Genomic DNA, 19,595 nt, shown 5'->3' on the forward strand with positions numbered 1-19,595 from the left:
ATCTCAGTGCTTTAAGCTGATTGGGCGGGGTTGTGGAAAGAGGCGGTGCTGCATGACCCCGTGGAGCCAATCAGGTCAGAGCGGGACTGCGAGTAGGTGGGGCGTTGGCATGCAAAATAATACAATTGACAACAAAACTTGCGGTAGTTTTAACGCACAACGCTCTCTCCATTTTTTTTTTTTTGGAAAAATTTGCATACAAGTTTGTTGTAAATGTGTTCCCAGATCCATTACTTTTAGTATGCATAGAAACCGAAGAAATACACCTCAATTATAATTTATAATTCTATATTTAATTATTTTGGGGGGGACGCAAAACTTCTGAAATGCAAAGAAAACTGTTTTGGTCAGTATTTCTTAAAACAAAAACTGATTTTCAGTCAAAATTGTATGTTTCAATTATTTGCAAAATAAAAGTTAACAAAAACGGCTATAACCCCAACCTCCATCTAATTTTATTTTCCCTCATTTCCTCGCATACTAAACGCCAAATCTCAATTTTAACTACTTAAGAACATGGGATGTATATTAAAATGGAAGATAATGTAAACATTTACTTTTGGTTGTTTTTAAATACTAAAGATATAAGTAACATACATTAAGAAAAATAAGTACAAATGACTTATATTATGCAGAGTAAAATGGAATATATTTTGAAGATCAGGCCTAACATAAATGAACAAATATAAGTCCAAAGTGCACATTGACAGCTAAGATGTTCTGAACCTCCCCATCAGAGCAAATAAAACTAAATATGATAAATGATAAATACGCCTCCTTAACTCTTTGCTTGCCCTTAAAGATTTGATCCATTTTCTGTTGCATTGCCATTTTTTTTTTCCTTTTTCAGAAAACATGCATATTTGAACCAATCAGAGCTAACAATCTCTGGTGATCACATGTCAGTATGTCAGCCAATTGAACGGATAAATGAGTCCAGGCGTTTTGCTTTGCTGCGTGCATTCGCACATTGACGTGACTTGTTATCGTCAGACTCAGATAACTGAGCAGCTGGGGAAACCTCCATAATAATAAAATAAAAATCGGTGGAAAGTGATTACGCACCACAAACACTTTATTATGCTTGTTGTTAACATTTGTGTATGTAAATCTGATGTTGGTAGATTGTTTTCTTCTTGGAGATGAAATGCATGTGCGGCAGTTTTGTATTTTTTTTTTTACACAGCGATTTGACAGTTGCCGTCATATTTTCGCAATCAAAGCACCGTATACAGGAACGGCGTTCCGGCCCTGAATCTTATACCGGAACTGCGTTCCGGCCCTGAATCTTATACCGGAACTGCGTTCCCGACCGTTCCGGCCCACTTTCACCCTGAACAACAATAAACATAGCTACTTAGTCACAGCATACTAACTTAACTGAATAAAGAAAACAGATCAACAAGTAATAACAAGACTGATAACATATATCTCTTTACATATATAACCCAAAATACAACAAGGGACACATAAATGCAACTAAAAGAAAGTAAATTTACAGAAATATGTGTGGAGCACAAATAGGACAACGCAACAGTATAAACGTCTCATACAACTACTAACTCTCCCACTCCCCAGGAATAACATTACAATGGAACGGCGCTGCCTCCTAGCGGCCGGTGGCATTCTCTTCAGAAATTTACTAGCTCATGAAGTTTAGTTGGGAATAAAACTGTCAGAAGGTTCAAATCATTTCAATGAGGGACATTAATTTGATACGTTTGTAAATTAAATTATGAGGTTGGCCACGAAACGAGAAAAATTTATAAGACAAAAAAAAGTACTTTTTAGTAGGCGATTTTTTATTAGACGGATAACTATGTGACAATAGTGACACCCAGTGGAGGAGAATTGGAGTCTTTCAAAATTATCCATACATAATATCCTGCAAACCACTCTATGAAAAAATTTAAGCGGGACATTGATACAAACTGTTCGTTCTGTGGAAATCATCCAGAAACAGTTCTGCACCTTTTTTTGGACCTGCTCTTTTCCCAATAAATTTTGGAAAGAATTTTGCAAGTTCATTGTCAGGAACTTACACATGGACTTTGAACTCGTATAGGAAAATGTCATTTTTTGTTTCTATTTAAAAACAAACAAACAAACAAACAAACAAAAAAACTCAAGAATGAGAATATTCTTTTTATTGATAATCCACTCATTTTGTTATCGAAATTATACCTCCAGAAATGTAAATTTAGCAAGTTGTTACCTTCATTTTCTCACTTTCATAACGAGACTGTCCGATTTAAATCTGTTGAAAAAAATCAAAGTAGTAAAAAGGCTCAATAAAATTTGTAAAAAGAAAAAAAAAAAAACTTTTTGTGAATAATTTCTTTTGATATATATTGTTTTGAATATTTGTACCCCCTGGCATATTTTTGTGTATGTATTGTTGATTGTTCACCTTTGTTTATCATATTTAAAAAATAGTGTAAATGTTAACCTTCTGTATTTGCATTTATTTTAATTAGAAATGAATTATACACTAAAAACAAAAAGACTAATTAGCAATAAATTTCAAAAAAATAGAACTGATGAGATTGTTTTCCCCCTGAAGCCTCTGGTTAAAATTTTCATACCATTTTTGCATGTTAAATTGTGTACATTTTTATTTTGTTTACTATTATTTTGTAACGATGATGTAACCAGTATTGTATATATCTGTCCATTTTTGCCAGTTGTCTTTTGAAACAGATGTTTATGTAAACGTAAGTTTGAATAGAAAAAGAAATACCAGTGTAAACGTGATTTGTGAATTATTCCTTTTTTAATTAGACATTTTGGCCCATTTCAATTTATCATATTTAAATGTGACTTTTTAAAAAAAATTCATTTATGTATTTACAAACGTGATGCAGTATTCATTTATATTCAATATTTTATGTTGTGTAATCTTAGTTCCAATTTCACATCCACAAAAATTTACACGTTGTCCACTGTAATAAGTGAAATAACGACAAAATGTCAGCTTCGACAAAAATAAATAAATAAATAAATAAATAGCGTCCCCTTTAAATTTAGTTACTTCCGCTTGTGTCACCTCGGCCCCGCCTACTGGACATTTTCGGCTGCTACTGTTCCTGGTTGGGGTCTCATGACTATTTACCGTCTCAGCGATAGGTAATGTTGGCGTCCCTCTGTCTTTTCGTCTTGCTGGTAGTCTCGTCGTCCTATGGAGGACACCGGCAGGACACTTTGGCCGACGAGGAGCTCGCTCGGGACCGGCAACCTTCGAAATGGGGCTCTTTGTGGCCTCTACCGCAACGAGTGAACACTTTCGATGTGTCATTTAAGTTGGCAGCTGCCAGCTTTCAAATCTTCGATGGCAAAGCTTCGTCTGCGGGGCCGAGCTGTAACCTCCTTCAAAACGCCTACCGGAGGTGATATTTTAATCATTATTAGGTTTTTAATGTACGTTATTTCACTATTTCCCTGCTGTGTTGTTTATGTTTATGTTGTAAATTGAGATCAAGCTAAAAATGTACAATAACAAAGTTGAAACACTCCAAAGTCGGTTTTTGAAATAGAGTTTAGGTATAATATGTAATAAACTAAATGGACACTGAAATCCAATGTTCAATATTACAGTGATCCCTCGTTTTTCGCGGTTAATGGGGATCAGAGCCCGCCCGCGATAAGTGAAAAAGCGAAGTAGCAATTGGGGGGTCTTAACAGGGAGCAGCTGGATTCAGCCATGTGAAATGAGTTATGTCATAATCACTGTCACCACTAGAGGGCAGTGTATCCACCCAAATCAATAAAACTAAATGCAAACACTTTCAAAACAAAACATTACAATGCCACTTTAATTAAACGAATATTCGAAGCAGTAAAATTTAATTCGAATCTTTTTTGTCAAATCAAATTACTCGAGTTAATAGATTAATCGTTGCAGCACTAAAATATAATGTATTTAACATAACACGGAGGCAAAAACACCAACCGAGTCTCTCAATATATCAGGGAGTTGGATTTTTTTTAAATACTTGCATTGCTTTTGTAAAAACGTGTACTTTTAATACTTCATACTGACTTCAAGAACTGGTTGTCTTCAATGGAAATAACCTCACCAACTGCTGTTTTTGTCCCTTTTCTTTACAGGTACTATAAGTACATTTTTGGTGGAATTAAAACCAAATGGCCATCACAAGACAAGTGGACTGACTTTCCTCAACTGAGTGGACTGCAAGTGTTGATCACAGACCCAGATTCGGAATGTGACCTGTACCCCAGCGTTACGTCCGACGAGTCATGTGAGTTTATCAATGTTTTGGATGCGTCCCACTTGTCTTCATTGTAATAGGGTCAGTTTCTTTTATTGTTTTATTGTCTATCACTGCAAGGCTTCCTTGTAAAAACTTAAGTGTACTATAAACTAGAGGTCGACCTATATAAAATTTTCAAAAACAAAATTCAGCCAGTTTGCAGTTTGTAAGCCGATATATTATATACTGTTTAGTGCTGCAACGATTAATCGATTAACTCGAGTAATTCGATTTGAAGAAAAGATTCGAATTAAATTTTGCTGCTATGAGTCTTCATTTAATTAAAGTGGTGTTGCAATGGTTTCTTTGAAAGTATTCGCATTTAGTTTTATTGATTTGTGTGGATACACTGCCCTCTAGTGGCAACAGTGAAAGTGACATAACTCATTTGCCCTGGCTGAATCCAACTGCTCCCTGTTAAGACCAACATAAGCTAAGTTTTTGATTGATATAATATTTTTTAATGCATTCATAATCTAATTTATAGATGTATTTAGCTGTGTTTGTGGGAATATGTGTTTGAACCATTTGTTAAAAAATTAAGCATTTTATAGCATTTAAGCTAGCAGACTTTTGCAATGTAAGCTAGCCAATTCTTCTTTTGTTGTACTTAGATCCTCATTTACGAAGTTTTTTATATCGTTTGAGGCTCAGCTCAGGTATTTGTAGTTTTTATGTTCCTTATTTGATTACGCGATTATTCGAACTAACTCGTTAATCGACTAAAAGACTACCAAAATAATCGATAGGTGCAGCTCTAATACTTTTTATTAAGGCTGTCAAACGATTACAAATTTTAATCGAGTTAATTACAGCTTAAAAATTAATTAATCGTAATTAATCGCAATTCAAACCATCTATAAAATATGCCATATTTTTCTGTAAATTATTGTTGGAATGGAAAGATAAGACACAAGACGGATATATACATTCAACATACGGTAGATAAGTACTGTATTTGTTTATTGTAACATTAAATCCACAAGATGGCATTAACATTATTAACATTCTCTTAAAGCGATCCATGGATTGAAAGACTTGTAGTTCTTAACCCTTAAATACCTGCAACATTAAACAATTATCAGAGAATCCCAAAATTTGAAAAATAAGGTCCTACTGAAACCTTTTTTTCAAATTTGTAAAAAGAAAAGTCGAATGAACATGTGTAATAAGCGCTCTAATATCAATAACCCTTGCTAAATCCATTTTTTTTTTCTCATGGAACCTGCAGACGCATGTGTTGACTTGCATCCATCATTTTTTTTTTCCAAAAAGAAATGTCAAAATTCTGAATTAGTCTCAAAATCATGAAATTTTAGGTGTATCAAATGTAATACATTTGGCAATAAAGGGTTTAAAAGATAAATGTTAGTACAAGTTATAGAAATTTTATATTAAAACCCCTCTTAATGTTTCCGTTTTATTAAAATTTTCAATCAAAAAATAAACTAGTAGCTCGCCATTGTTGTCAGTAATTTCACCATGCTCACTCATGGTACTAACCCATAAAATCAGTTGGACCCAAGCGCCAGCAGAGGGCGCCAAAGACCAAAAAACAAGTAACAAGTGGACATTACGCTGTACTGTACATTTTAATCTGTTTGAGCGGGGCATGTGCGTTGATTGCGTCAAATATTTTAACGTGATTAATTTAAAAAATTAATTACCGCCCGTTAACGCGATAATTTTGACAGCCCTACTTTTTATTAACGTGCGCTGAATCAACTAACAATTATTTTTAAAACTGATTAACCGGACAGTTAATTAAACGATTGATTGCATGAATGTCACTTTTTTTCAATGACCTTGACAATGTAACTTGAAGTTGAGACATGTTGTAAGTAACAATGAAGCTAAAATAAGATTATTATTTCCTTCAATAATAATATTTTATTTCCTGACTTAACTGCAGTCTACAACTGAACTGTTTCAGGTACATAAACCTTGTTAGTTTTTCATGAAGGTTCTAAGTATGAAACAAAAAAAGAATTCCTCAGTGCACAAATCAGACAAAAGTCCTGTTCATTCATATAAAAAAGTGCTGTTGATTGACATTTTTTTCTTGTAGGCAAGATATAAATTTGTCATTGAGTCTTTTATTTTCTTTAAACAAACTAAACAACAAAATCGAATAAGGAGGAGGCAGTGTATATGGGAGTTTGTGTTTAAAGGAGACTCTAAGCTGTTATATGAATGGGTTTATGTGTATGATGCATGCTAACTACACATAAAATAAGAAAATGTCGCACATTGTGAACATTTGACAGAAACTATGGCATATTTTCATCTCGTTGTCGTCTCGTCAGACAAAAATTGGCATTCATCTCGTTATGTTCTTGGTTTCCCAAGACACGTTTTTAGCTCATTATCGTGTCGTCATAAAAAAAATTGTTGACAAAATGTTTTTGTTATCGACATTGTCGAAGAAAACAACAATGCTATTAACCAGGGTTCGCCAAATCCGGACCTTGGGAAGGTGTGTTAGGGGACAGAGACATGGAAAACACGACAGGATAGGTGGCATCGAGGTCCAGATTTGGTGAACCCTGCTATAAATGGATTAAAAATGTTTACTTGATGTCACATGATGGATGATGCCACTAAAAAAATACATATTTTGTTTTTGTATCTTCAGATGAACTGTTGGTGGTTCAACCCTTTGCCATCCTGAAGGCACCAAAAGTCTGGGGCGCCTTGCATGGTAGGCTATTATTTTGTTGCAAATTCACCGTTACTCTCTGTCCAGCAATCTCTGGACAGACGCCCCATGTGAATTGCTAAAAATGCTGACTTTTTACATTTTGTCCCTCAAAAAGAGGAACAAGAAATGATGGATTTTGTAACCAAAATCATTGCAACGGTTTTTGCCTGTTTTAGGTCTGGAAACGTTCAGTCAGTTGGTGTATGAGGATGAATTCGGTGCTGTGAGTGGACTTTGCTAAGCTAAAAAAAAAAAAAAATCCAATATTTTGTGTGTCATAGTACATGCCAGTCAGCCTTGTGTTCATCCTTCTAGAAAAGCATCAATTGGACGGAAATCGTCGATTTCCCCCGATTTGCACACCGAGGTCTCTTGCTGGATAGCTCACGACACTTTATACCTGTCAAAGTTATTCTGGCCAATCTGGTAAGTCCCAACATTAAAATGATGTCAATGTGTTTTGATGTTATTTCTTCATGATTCCAGGAAACCATGGCAATGAACAAGTTTAATGTGTTCCACTGGCACATCGTCGATGATCCATCATTTCCGTACATGAGCAAGACATTCCCGGACCTCAGTCAGAAGGTCATTACCATTTTGGTTAACTCATTAGCTGTTGTTTACAGGAATGGAATGGATTGAACGTCTTTCGCCATCACTTTGGGCTGTCAGTGAGTGTGTGGCGTCACATCAAATCAATGCTTTTTCGCTATCTCCCCTCCAGGGGGCGTATCATCCCTACACGCACGTATACACGCCGTCTGACGTGAAGATGATCATCGAGTTCGCTCGCCTGCGAGGCATTCGAGTCATCCCGGAGTTTGACACGCCGGGTCACACGCAGTCTTGGGGCAAAGGTTTGACTTCCACGCGAACCAAAGTACTCGTCAACAATTGATCTGCCGCAATTAACCCACTAATCAACAACTGATTTTATAGTCAATTGTTTCAAGACATTGTTGACCTAAAAAAAAAATTCCAAACCCTCTGTTTAAAGCCTCTTAATAGTCAATATTCCCTTAATTATTTATTTATTTAACTAAACAAAAATGGAAAGTAAGGTAAGTTTTAGAGTTGTCTGATAAAAGCATTTTTTTTAATGATATCGGATAATATCGGTAGTAGTTTTTCATTATCGAGTTCGGGCCAATATGCATTTTGCATTCAAAGTGAATGTAGAAGCCGTCTGCCTTTGTACAAGTCTGGTCACAGTTTAGCATGGAAATTATGCTAACTGACAATTAGATACCTCCAAAATAAGTTGTTTGGGATTTGTTATGCGAGTAGATATAGACCATTTGCACTCATGGTGCAAAAATTAAATTACCAATAACTGATTGAAAAATATGGAATTATTAACTCATTACATACAGTATAAGTACTGTGTTATCAGAAGGAAATAGTCACTAAGAAAACTAGAAAAGCAATAAAATACAAAAATTTGTGGAAATGCCAGCAAAATGCGTCTTAGGAATTGTCATTTCCTAAGATTGCCTGCCGGTTTTTCCAACGCATTGGTCGCCCCCTAGTGGCTCTTTGGGGTAACTACTGAAAACTTGATTTAATTGTGAATGATTCCTTTTATTTAATAATGGAACTTTTGACTCATTTCAATTTATAGTATTCATATGCGACATTTATTTTCTAAAATTTCAGTTGAAAATTGTTCTCTTAATTTTCACAGAATGTTTTATTTTATTTGGAAAACCTTGAAGTTCTTACAGTTGTCATTATTAAAGCATCCAGTGGGACATCACAGTACAATTAACAATAACATGTTAAGTGCACGACCGCATATGTCGGAATCGGTTTTATACCGGTCTCGGATTTTCGGACTTGGACAATATCGGGATATCGGTTAAAAGTCATTATCGGACAACTCTAGTAATTATTCTTTTAATGGGTTTCATTAAGTTTTTTTTTTTTTTTTTCATTTAAAAGAATAGGAATGGATGAAGCACGATCAATCATGTTTTTAAAATGCATTTTAATATTTTTTTAATTGTATGTTAAAATATAAATTAACCCATTTATTCACGAATTACAATCAAGATTCTTTTGGCAAGCGTTTTTATAATTATAGACATGATCAGAAATGATAACCTAGCTCTACATTGTACTGACGACCTGAAAGGTTCAATTATTTTTATTTTCAAAAGGCCTACTCTGCAGCAATAGTTTTTGTTCTCTTTTTTGTAAAATGCCTTTTGTCCCATAATGGTAGGGAAACACAATTTTATCGATTCAACACCACGGTGACGTTAGTGTTGTTTTCTAGGACAGGCAGATCTTCTGACGCCGTGCTTCGCCGGCTCCAAACCGTCGGGCAGCTTCGGCCCGGTCAACCCTATCATCAACTCCACCTACGACTTTATGAGCCGACTCTTCCAGGAGGTTGCCGGCGTTTTCCCGGACGACTACGTTCACCTGGGAGGCGATGAGGTGGACTTCAGCTGTTGGTGAGAAACACCGCTAAACAACCCTGACGCCGGACATTTCCATTGTTTCACCACTCGGTATTGTCTTCCATTTTCAATTCAGTTCAATTCAATTTTATTTGTATAGCCCTCAATCACAACAGAAGTCTCAAAGGGCTTTACAGAGGCAATGTGATACACAATTAGAAATGAAGCAACAAAGATGAATAGATACAGTTCAAGTCCTGAGTATCCCCTATCCTTAAGACCCTCCATGCCGGCAAGGAAAAACTCCAAAAACTCCAGAGTTAATTGGGAGAAAAATGAGAAACCTTGGGGAGTACCACAGTCAGGAGAGATCCACTCCCAGGACAGATAGACAGGAACCCCAGAACTGCTAATGGGAATTAGCAAGCGAAGTTATAGTCCGTAAAAATACAATGGAGTAAAGGAGCAAGAAGAGGTCCCTCTAGTCAGATGAGACGGGGGTAGCAGCGAGGACGTCTGTCCAGCCAGGGGTCCTGGACAGTCAGGAGGCTGCAGCTGAAAAATAGCCCCTCCCCAGAGGGGAGGGGGGAAAGGGGACACCGGGTGACTAGTGATGAAGAGACTAGACAACTAGATATTAACATTGGAAAATAGAAATAAAGTAAGACAAGTGGTAGGTAGAGTAAGAAAAGGAGATAGAACTCAGCGGCTGTACTGCCCCCAGCATTATAGCTTCTAGTGCAGCTTAGACTAAACTGTGAGTCTACTCCGACTTCAACTAGCCTAACCATAAGCTTTGTCGAATAGGAACGTTTTTAATCTAATCTTAAATGTGCAGACTGTCTCGGCTTCTTTAATACTAGCTTGAAGCTGATTCCATAAAACAGGGGCTTGGTGGCTAAAGGCGCTAGCTCCGACAGTACTTTTATAAACCCTGGGAACTACCAGTAGACCTGCATTCTGAGATCGGAGTGTTCTGTTGGGGCGGTATGGAACCAGAGCATCGGTGAGATAAGGTGGCCCCAACCCATTAATGGTCTTAAATGTAAGAAGGAGTATTTTAAATTTAATTCTAAACTCGACTGGAAGCCAGTGAAGTGCCTGGAGCACAGGGGTGATGTGCTCTCTTCTATTGGTTCCTGTTAAAAGTCTTGCTGCTGCGTTTTGGACTAGCTGAAGACCTTTTAGAGAGCTTTTAGGACAAGCTGCAAGTAGGGACTTACAGTAATCCAATCTCGACGCGTGAATTCATTTTTCTGCATCGCTTTTAGATAAAATATTTCTAATTTTGGCGATGTTGCGCAGGTGAAAGAAAGCCGTTCTACAGGTTTGTTTAATGTGTGCTTTAAACGATAAGTCAGGGTCAAATAAAACTCCAAGGTTTTTAACTGGCGCTGGGGGCTACACTTACATTGTACATTTTCAGGAAGTCTAACCCTGATATCCAGAGGTTCATGGAGCAGCATGACTTTGGGAAAAACTACAGCAAACTGGAGTCTTTCTACATCCAAAGGTGAGGAAGGCAAATGCATCACCAGGCTAAATCTTAGAGAATGAATGTCTTATCTCTTATTTGATGTAGACTTTTGGACATTGTGGCCTCCACCAAGAAGGGCTACATCATTTGGCAGGAGGTTTTCGACAATGGCGTGAAGGTAAATTTCAAACTCATGATAGGAGACATATTTTCTATAGTTTAAAACTGAACTGGGAAGGCGATAAGACACCCAATTAAATTGAACTAAGTCAAACGTGTCCACATTTTAATGTAGGATTATTTACATAAAAAGATGCTACACATGAGGGCAAAAAATCTCTTCATTTTTATCGTAATTAACATCATCATCATGGCAAGTTGCTTGTCCTGAAAGAACAAAAGTACTTGGGTTTAGAAAGAAAAAGGTTTCAACATTTATTAAGAAGGAAAAATACAAAATACACTTTACTTTCACCTTCTTAGCTTGCAGTGGACAGCGTTGTCCTATAATCCCCATAGTGCGGGATGATTTTAAAGCTAACAACTGCTATCGCTAGACCTAGCATAGCTTGGTCGCATCACACTATGGATGTCTTTAAAGTGCGTGCGACAGGATTAAAAAAAAAGTCTTAAATAGCATTATTATGTGAATTTCAATCATTTTGAGATGATTCGACTATACACAACAAATTGGTTAAGCGCAGATGAAGAGGAATTAGTCTTTTACCTTGCGGTTTAGCCACGCCTACCATTATAGGGCTCTAGCGTCCCCAATAGGAGGATGACGTCGGCAGGAAAAAGGTTTCATCTGATTTAGCCCATTGAGGGGGAAGTAGTCATAACGAGGAAAATGCGACGAAGAGAGAGAGCAGCAAAATGTCATTCTTTCAATCTCTCTACTCCCGATATTTTTACAGGATATTCTATTTATCGAAGTATTTTTCCCCAATTGCTAAATAAATGGTATCGTCATGACAAATAAGTCTTGTGCTAAATAGAATATGAAATATTAAAAATGCATTTATTCAGTACGACATGGCAAAATTACTCCATAATGGTCAAAACTGTCGACTTCACCTTTACTGTCGTACCTCCCCAACGATATTTTATGCCACCGGAATTAGTCAGGCTTTTGTCATTTAGCTGCCCGGCGTAAACAAACCAGGAGGCGTGACAGCTAGCCGACAAGCTAACTCCAACCGAGTGATGTTTCAAAGTCTATTCTCGACATTGGGATCATGTCACACAGCGGCGGGGTTGTCGATTGTCTTCGCCGATCAGCAACCTGCTCGGCGGCGAGCAAGTTACAGCTCGTCCCCTGCTGCGGGCAGGAGAGCATGTTTGCCGGGGAATCAGCTGGAGAATTACCACTGGACAAACCGGCTGACTTCGGAGGAGCACGTAGCTGCCACATGGTCAACACAAATATTGCATATATTAATGCTTAACTACACGGCGAAGCCAAACAGTAAGAGACCGGCGTGAAGTTGTTGTGGAGTTAATGTGGCAGGATGTGCCTGAGAGGATCTTTTCTACATGCCCGTCCATGACCAAACGTAAAAACGGGTCCGGACACAGGAAGAGGGCAATAAGCCGAGTATAGCGCTCTCCCGGCGGGGGATGTGCGAAAAGTCGCCGGTCATCGTTCGAGTGGCATTCTTGTCAGACAAGGAGCATGTCAGCCACAAAATGCAAGCCACCTCTGTATTAAAACGTGTGCCATGATCCCAGTATTTGACATAATACAAAACACGATGTTTACTCACTTCCTCGTTAGTCCAATGGTCCCACAGTTGTCGCACATTTGTTTTGGCCGATCTCTGGGTGAACGGGAACTTTCTGAAATTCAGAAAGGCTCACACGCCTCTCCCTGGTGCAGCTACAAAGCCTGCGGCCGTTTGGCTGGGGTGATGCGAAAAATAAACAAATTAATCCGCAAAATCACCTGAATCCGCAGTGCATCTGCATGCTATAAAGCAATGCTGTATTGTCAAACGCTGACCCGTGTGATGTTACATTCGCATTCGTCCTAAACCCGATACTGGAGCCGGACGTAACTCATTTTCATGGCACGGGATTCAAAATTTGAATATATAAAACAATCGCTTCCACATACATCCAAGTGTTCCATTTCATTCAGAAGCATGAAACACCACGTAAAATATGAAATAAACTTGCTTTTTGGTGTCATACGCACTTTAACCCTGTGACTACCAAGTGACTGGTTTATGTAGCGCACTTTAAGGCGCACCTGAAAGCCTTCAATTTTCTCAAAAGTGCGCCTTATATAGCCACACTAAACCACACAGTTGCTAACTGTCATATGCTATTGTTTAGCCACAACTGGATTCATTACCTTATTACTATTCATCCTTCACACTGCCGCTGGAAACAGAAATATTGTTTAATTCATCTGCAGGCTACCTATTATGCAGTGTTGTCACAGATTACTTAAAAAAATAATTTGATTACTGATTACACCTCAAAAAAAGTAATTTCAATTCAATTTATTTGTATAGCCCTGGATCACAAAAATGTTGTCTCAAAGGGCTTTGCAGAGGCAATATGATACACAATCAGAAACAGCAAACGAAGCAACAAAGATGAATAAATAAATTCAAGTCCTGGGTATCCCCCATCCTTAGACCCTCCATGTCGGCAAGGAAAAACTCCGAAAACTCCAGAATCTTCGGGAGAAAACGAGACACCTTGGGGAGTACCACAGTAATCTAGTTACTACTTACCTTATTATCAAAGTAACTAAATTACTTTAAAAGTAACTTATCAGTCACTTTTTACCATTTTTTTCTCCTTTTGCTGCCTCAACATAAAAATGACAACAAAAAATGTCACCATATGTAATTGAATTTTTCACATAAGGCTTAATCTTTGAGTTAGCGGGGGTTTAATAAGTCGATGGAGTTGATTTCAACCACCATTGACTCGCGCTAGCTTAGCCACCCCGGAGCCCTGAAACTAATAAATAACTGACAAACTGCACGGAATTTGTTCAAATATACTCCAACGACTAAATAAACCCCCGCTAACTCCTAGATAAAGCCTAATGTCAAAAATTCTGAACTTCCCCCTTAAAATAAAGACCTAGCTTTTAAAATATTGTCTATAAGAGTTGCAAAGCAATAAAATAAACAACAAAAATTAATGAAATGAACAAGAATCCTACAACGCATTTCATAATGGGTCAAAATCATTTTTCGAGCAGATCATGTGACTGTAAACCTAAGCTTTCAAACACAACCAACAACAACTGAGCTTGAACAGTTATATATAAACGTATTTATACAGTATTGGCCAAAAGTTTGGCGACACCTCAAATGTGGATACTTTGAAGAATGTAGAATATATAACCTGTTTTCAGTTATTTCACTTTGTTTGGCCATTCCACATGTTCGTTCATAGTTTTGATGTATTCAGAAAGGATTTACAATAGTAGTGAAAATATATAAAACGTAAAAATGTTTAGGTGCGTCCAAACTTATGACTTTTGTTTCAGTCATCAACTTGCTTTGCCCCCAGCCCCACAAAAGTAAAACTCCGCCTATGGTTACAAACACTGACAAGAAAATGCGCATCAAGGCTGGTTACAAACCGTAGAAGTGCTAGCTGCTTTGTTACCTGTAGGCTGTGTTTCAAGTTTCGTCGCATTGTGCTGTAATTCCAAGAGCTTTTTTGTTGAATTGGATGTACAGTTTTTAGCGGCTGACAGTCTTTTTCAGCCAACATAAAGTTTGCAACGCACGGAGATATTTTTGTCATCTTTACTGGACAGAAATGTGAAGTAATGGCTGTATTTCCAGTGAGCAAAGGCATCCATTCGCGGTATATACCTGCCTTTCACTGTTAGCCGTCAGAATGCTATGTTGTTGACGGCCGTGGCAGACAGCGATCATACAGCATCGTAATACACGTGACCCGTTTTTTTCCCCCCCGATGAGAAATGCTCTTTGTACATGACTACAGTATTCTTCATTCTACATACATTATGAGGCAAAAACAAAATAGTAACGCACAGGCACTAGGGAAACTAACTTTAATCGGATTACTGGCTTGGAAAAATGAACGCGTTAGATTACTCGTTACTGAATAAAGTAATCAGATTACAGTAACGCGTTACGTTACTTAGTAACTTACTTACATACTTAGTAAGTTAGTTACTTAGTAACGCGTTACTGACAACACTGCTACTGTGCGGGCAGCCCTATAAATTGGTTGGCCACCCCACTGGCCACCCCGCTTGCCAGTGTATCGTTAGATTGTTGTAGCATCAGTTATGCATTTCATCCCAAATTAATGCATTTATTTTGTTTAAAAAGTACACCTTATGCCTAATATATACATAACACAATAAAACAGAATTGTTGTGGAATTCAAAATTTTCACTGGACAGTTATGCACTATGTACATTAAATCATTAGTAACATCAAATATTACACAATACACCAAAGTATATAAGTAGCCGTGTCCTTAAGTCTTGCTGATAGTTTTCCCCTGACCTTTTAACTGCAATAATATAATGGAAACCTGAAATTATGGCTTTTAGTTTTGGCCACCCCAAGATTTTAAGTGGCCCCATCTGGCCACCCCTATGAAAAATTTATGGAGGCGCCACTGTGTACGGGTGTGCGCTGGTCCTCATGGGAAAGGCAATCTTCTTTAATTCAAAACACTACAGCTTTTGTCCAACGCCGTCGGTAAAATCGACCAAAACTGAAAAGTTACCAAGTGTTGCTTGAACTTGTCCTTCCGTGATGGCACCAAGCATCAGAAGGAACATTCTTTGGTGATAAAATCCCCGTAGTAACTAATTAACCGGGTTAGTAACGTGCTAGCAGAGCAGTAGCATTTACGCTCTTTAGGAGCACAGTGTGGAATTTGGAACAACAGAATAAAACATTAAGCGAGAGTTCAAAAGATGTAGAAAATATTACTTAAGGTTGGCACATTGCAGCTGAAACCGGACACCGTAGTGCATGTGTGGATGGGCGGCGCGGACTCCGGCAACGAAATGCACAACGTGACGGCGGCCGGATTCACCGCCATTCTGTCGGCGCCCTGGTACCTAGATTACATTAGCTACTCCCAGGACTGGCTCAAGTACTACAAGGTGGAACCGCTCAGCTTCAACGGTCAGTCCACGGGGCTGTGGCTTCATCAACAGACTTACGCTTAAGAGTGCACACAGGCATTGGCTACCGTTGACGGCGATAGACATTTTTGTGTCATAACGACAACACACAATGGCTTTGCGGGCCTGTAAAAATGTCCCACAGACTGTAAATGGCTCTTCGGCGAGGCGTAAGGACACCCCTGCCTTATGACGTAGCTGCTTGTCTTATGTGTGTTGTGTAGCTGAAGGCAGACACACTCATCCATGTGTGGAAAGGCACCAAGCAGCAATACCAGAATGAGATGGCCAACGTCACCGCGTCGGGTTACCAGACCTTGCTCTCCACCCCCTGGTACCTGAACCGTATCGCCTACGGCCAGGACTGGCGGGGTCATTACACGGCCGACCCGCAGGACTTCCAGGGTTTGTGTCCAAAATGAAAGCACCGGCCCCAAAACGCGGAAAAACGCATCACGACATCAGATATGATTCGAAACTAGGGATATCTCCCCCCTCATTAGATCCAGTCATTTTCAGAGGCTCGGAATCGATTGTAAAAGGCAAGTGTTTTTAAATTTTTTTTCTTTTTTTAAGTATTAACTCTATGGCCACCAATGATGGCGATAGGTGTCCATTTTGACTGGGAGGGATCAGCCGATACAGCTTCTTGATCCGATACCTTGGAAATGTATTAAGGAGGGTTAAAAAAGCAATTTTTCCCCAATATGAACATAGCCATCCTAACACTTTAAGCAGGTAAAAGGGTTTATTATTTGAGGTCCAAAGATAGGTGATTTTCAAATGGCGATGCCGTTTCCGATATTTACAAAAAAAAATATATATATATATATATGCTGATGGCTGATATCCAAAGCCAATTTTGTGAGCCAATTTTTGAGGCCTATATACATTTTTTAGCACGTAGATTGTGAAAGGCAGTTTTTAAAAAATTGCTTCAACAGCTTCAAATTTACGATGACCTGAGATTTAAAGGATTAATTAGGTCTAGTGCTACCAAAGCAACGAACAGAGCACTTTTTTTTAATGATTATACAGACTCCGCAAGAACAGTACATTTTTTTCAAATAATTAAACCCACCAGGACGTCACGTCGAGATGTAAACAAGTGAGAGTTAAAGAAGATGCTCGCCATGCTAAAGCAAATGCTATGCTAATGCTATGAGTTACATTTAGAGTGTAAATGTATCACTTACTAAACACCTTAAAAGGGTAAAGCAACATTGCATATTCTCTCATGCAAGATTAAAAAAAATCTTACATTTTTTACAAAACAGGCAGGCCTGAAGCTTGCTGTTGAAGCCTGCCTTCAAGCTGCTGCAGGGTCCTTCAGGGGTCCTAATGTCAGTCATTGGTGGACACAGTTACCCACACAGATGCCTAATCAAAATCCTTTTTTATCAGCTTTTTTTTTTTTATATATTTTTTAATCGGCTGATGTCGGGAAAAAAGGCCATACTTCAAAAGCAAAAAGAAAAATTCAAAAGTCAGTTGTTAAGCAGAAAATAAGCCACAAACCATGTTCAAAAATTTTGTTTTACATGTCATCTAATATGATAAATTGAGCTATGTTGGTTTTGGCTGGAAAATTTCTTTGTTTTTTTAGTAATGTAAAATATGTATACAGTTTAGGGTTGCAGCTATCGATTATTTTAATAGTAGATTAATCGATGAACTAGTTAGTTCGAATAATCGAGTAATCGGATAAGGAACATGAAAAATTAAAATACCTGAGCTGAGCCTCAAACGGTATAAAAAATTTTTTAAAAATGAGGATCTATGTACAACAAAAGAACAGTTGGCTAACACACATAGCAAAAGTCCGCTAGCTTAAATTCTATAAAATGCTAATGTTTTTTTACAATGCTCTTAACAAATTGTTCACACACATATTCCCCCAAAAACGGCTAAATATGCCTATAAACTAAATTATGAATGCATAAAAAAACATTAGCTCAAACCAAAACTTAGCTTACGTTGGTCTTAACAGGGAGCAGTTGCTTTCAGCCATGTGAAATGAGGCAGACCAGAGGGCAGTATATCCACATCAATAAAACTAAATGCAAACACTTTCAAAATAAACCATTACAACATCACTTTAATTAAACGAATACTCGAAGCAGTAAAATTTAATTCGAATATTTTTTTCTAATCGAATACTCGAGTTAATCGATTAATCGTTGCAGCACTAATACAGTTAGTGTAACATATTCTGTTAAGAAGAAGACTCTGGGATACACACATACACATACAGTAGAGGTCTTTCTTAGCCAACTGGATGGCAGGAAGATGCTAGGTAACAGCCAATGGCAGAGCAGCTATACATAAGTATGTTACATTCAGTAAACTCTGGGAGTTGTGAGTAGCAGCCCATACTGTATTTTTGGCTCTGGCATCTTACCCTGAAAATTCGGTATGTAGAGACGTTCGTAAGTTGAGGTGCCATTGTATATGTAAACCTTATCCTTTTTTTTACCTGATTGCGATCCTCTGAAAATTTCGTGTTTGGGCCTGATTTTCAATGGATATCCCTAGTTAATACCTTGACTCGCATAACAACCTGTCCTGCACTTAAGTGTAAGCCTGTTGAAACAAGTGGAAAAAAAACAAATCCTGAACGATCACTTCATCTTGGTTAAATACTCATTCTGCTTCTTTTTCCGAACTAGGAACTGAAGCGCAGAAGAAGCTGGTGATAGGCGGAGAAGCCTGCTTGTGGGGGGAGTACGTTGACGCCACCAATCTTACACCGCGACTATGGTATGACGTTCTTACTTAGGAAATGTTTTCGATCCCATGGTATCTTGTTTAGATCTGTAATTGTCATGCGACCAGGCCTCGCGCTAGCGCCGTAGCCGAGCGTCTATGGAGCGCCAAGAACGTGACGGACGTCAACGACGCATACGACAGGCTGTCCTCGCACCGGTGTCGCATGGTGGAGTGAGTACCCACTCTTGCCTTTTTCCGCCTAAAAGAAAACGTGCACGTCTGATCATTTTCTTATCTGGTGGCAGGCGCGGGATCCCCGCCGAACCATTGTTCACCAGCCACTGCCCACACGAGTATAAGGGAATCTGAGGCGTATGAGGGGAACTGAGGAATCAAGTATGGTGATTCATCATGAAGGCACCTTTTTATAGTTTTTAAGACACATGCTCTCTGATCAATGCACTCTTTTGTATTGTTTGTAAGATTGTGAATACAAATACTGACAAATTGACCATGTATTGTTTTTTGGAAATCAGGCCCCATTGCGTCATTTTCTGAGGATCGGATTTGGATAAAAAATAAATTCGCGTTGAGATTAATGTTCCCAGAGGAAATGGATTTGAAATCTAGAACTATCAATAGTAGTAAGTGAGTGAAAGGTACTGTACGTAATTTTCAGTGCTAATTTCAACTGGTCCGTGGCGTATTTGGCACCGGGCTGTGCAGAAATAATAATTTATTAACGAACGCATTCTGGCCGATTGACTTTCGCCCGTGCCGCTTAACACACCAATATTTCTGTTTACTCTAGATATACAACACCAGGATAGGAGGTCGTCATAGAATTGCATTGATTGGACTGTTAGCAGTACATCTTGTTTTG

The 19,595-nt window shown here is 38.3% G+C and overlaps 1 protein-coding gene and 1 long non-coding RNA gene across 3 annotated transcripts in view; both read left to right on the top strand.

Annotated features, from left to right (window-relative positions):
• LOC130905264 (uncharacterized) overlaps window positions 1-47 on the top strand; it is an 83,226-nt gene extending 83,179 nt beyond the window's left edge. The window contains exon 6 of the long non-coding RNA XR_009061076.1: window positions 8-47. This is a non-coding gene — a long non-coding RNA (uncharacterized LOC130905264). The remainder of the gene's footprint in view (window positions 1-7) is intronic.
• A 3,012-nt stretch (window positions 48-3,059) lies between these two features.
• On the top strand, window positions 3,060-19,223 carry hexb (hexosaminidase B (beta polypeptide)). Of its 2 annotated transcripts, none has more exons than XM_057818460.1 (14): window positions 3,060-3,386; window positions 4,108-4,259; window positions 6,907-6,972; window positions 7,149-7,195; window positions 7,288-7,398; window positions 7,459-7,560; window positions 7,700-7,832; window positions 9,254-9,434; window positions 10,807-10,893; window positions 10,963-11,035; window positions 15,827-16,004; window positions 18,673-18,763; window positions 18,839-18,943; window positions 19,018-19,223. In XM_057818460.1, the coding sequence occupies exons 1-14, from the start codon at window positions 3,130-3,132 to the stop codon at window positions 19,079-19,081; spliced, it is 1,647 nt and encodes a 548-aa protein (XP_057674443.1). In that variant the 5' UTR covers window positions 3,060-3,129; the 3' UTR covers window positions 19,082-19,223. The 2 variants fall into 2 exon arrangements, with proteins under 2 accessions (XP_057674443.1, XP_057674442.1); XM_057818459.1 differs by lacking the exon at window positions 15,827-16,004 and adding an exon at window positions 16,228-16,408.
• The last annotated feature ends 372 nt before the right edge of the window (window positions 19,224-19,595 follow it).

Source organism: Corythoichthys intestinalis, chromosome 17, assembly GCF_030265065.1.
Source record: "Corythoichthys intestinalis isolate RoL2023-P3 chromosome 17, ASM3026506v1, whole genome shotgun sequence".
NCBI classification, from domain to species: domain Eukaryota; kingdom Metazoa; phylum Chordata; class Actinopteri; order Syngnathiformes; family Syngnathidae; genus Corythoichthys; species Corythoichthys intestinalis.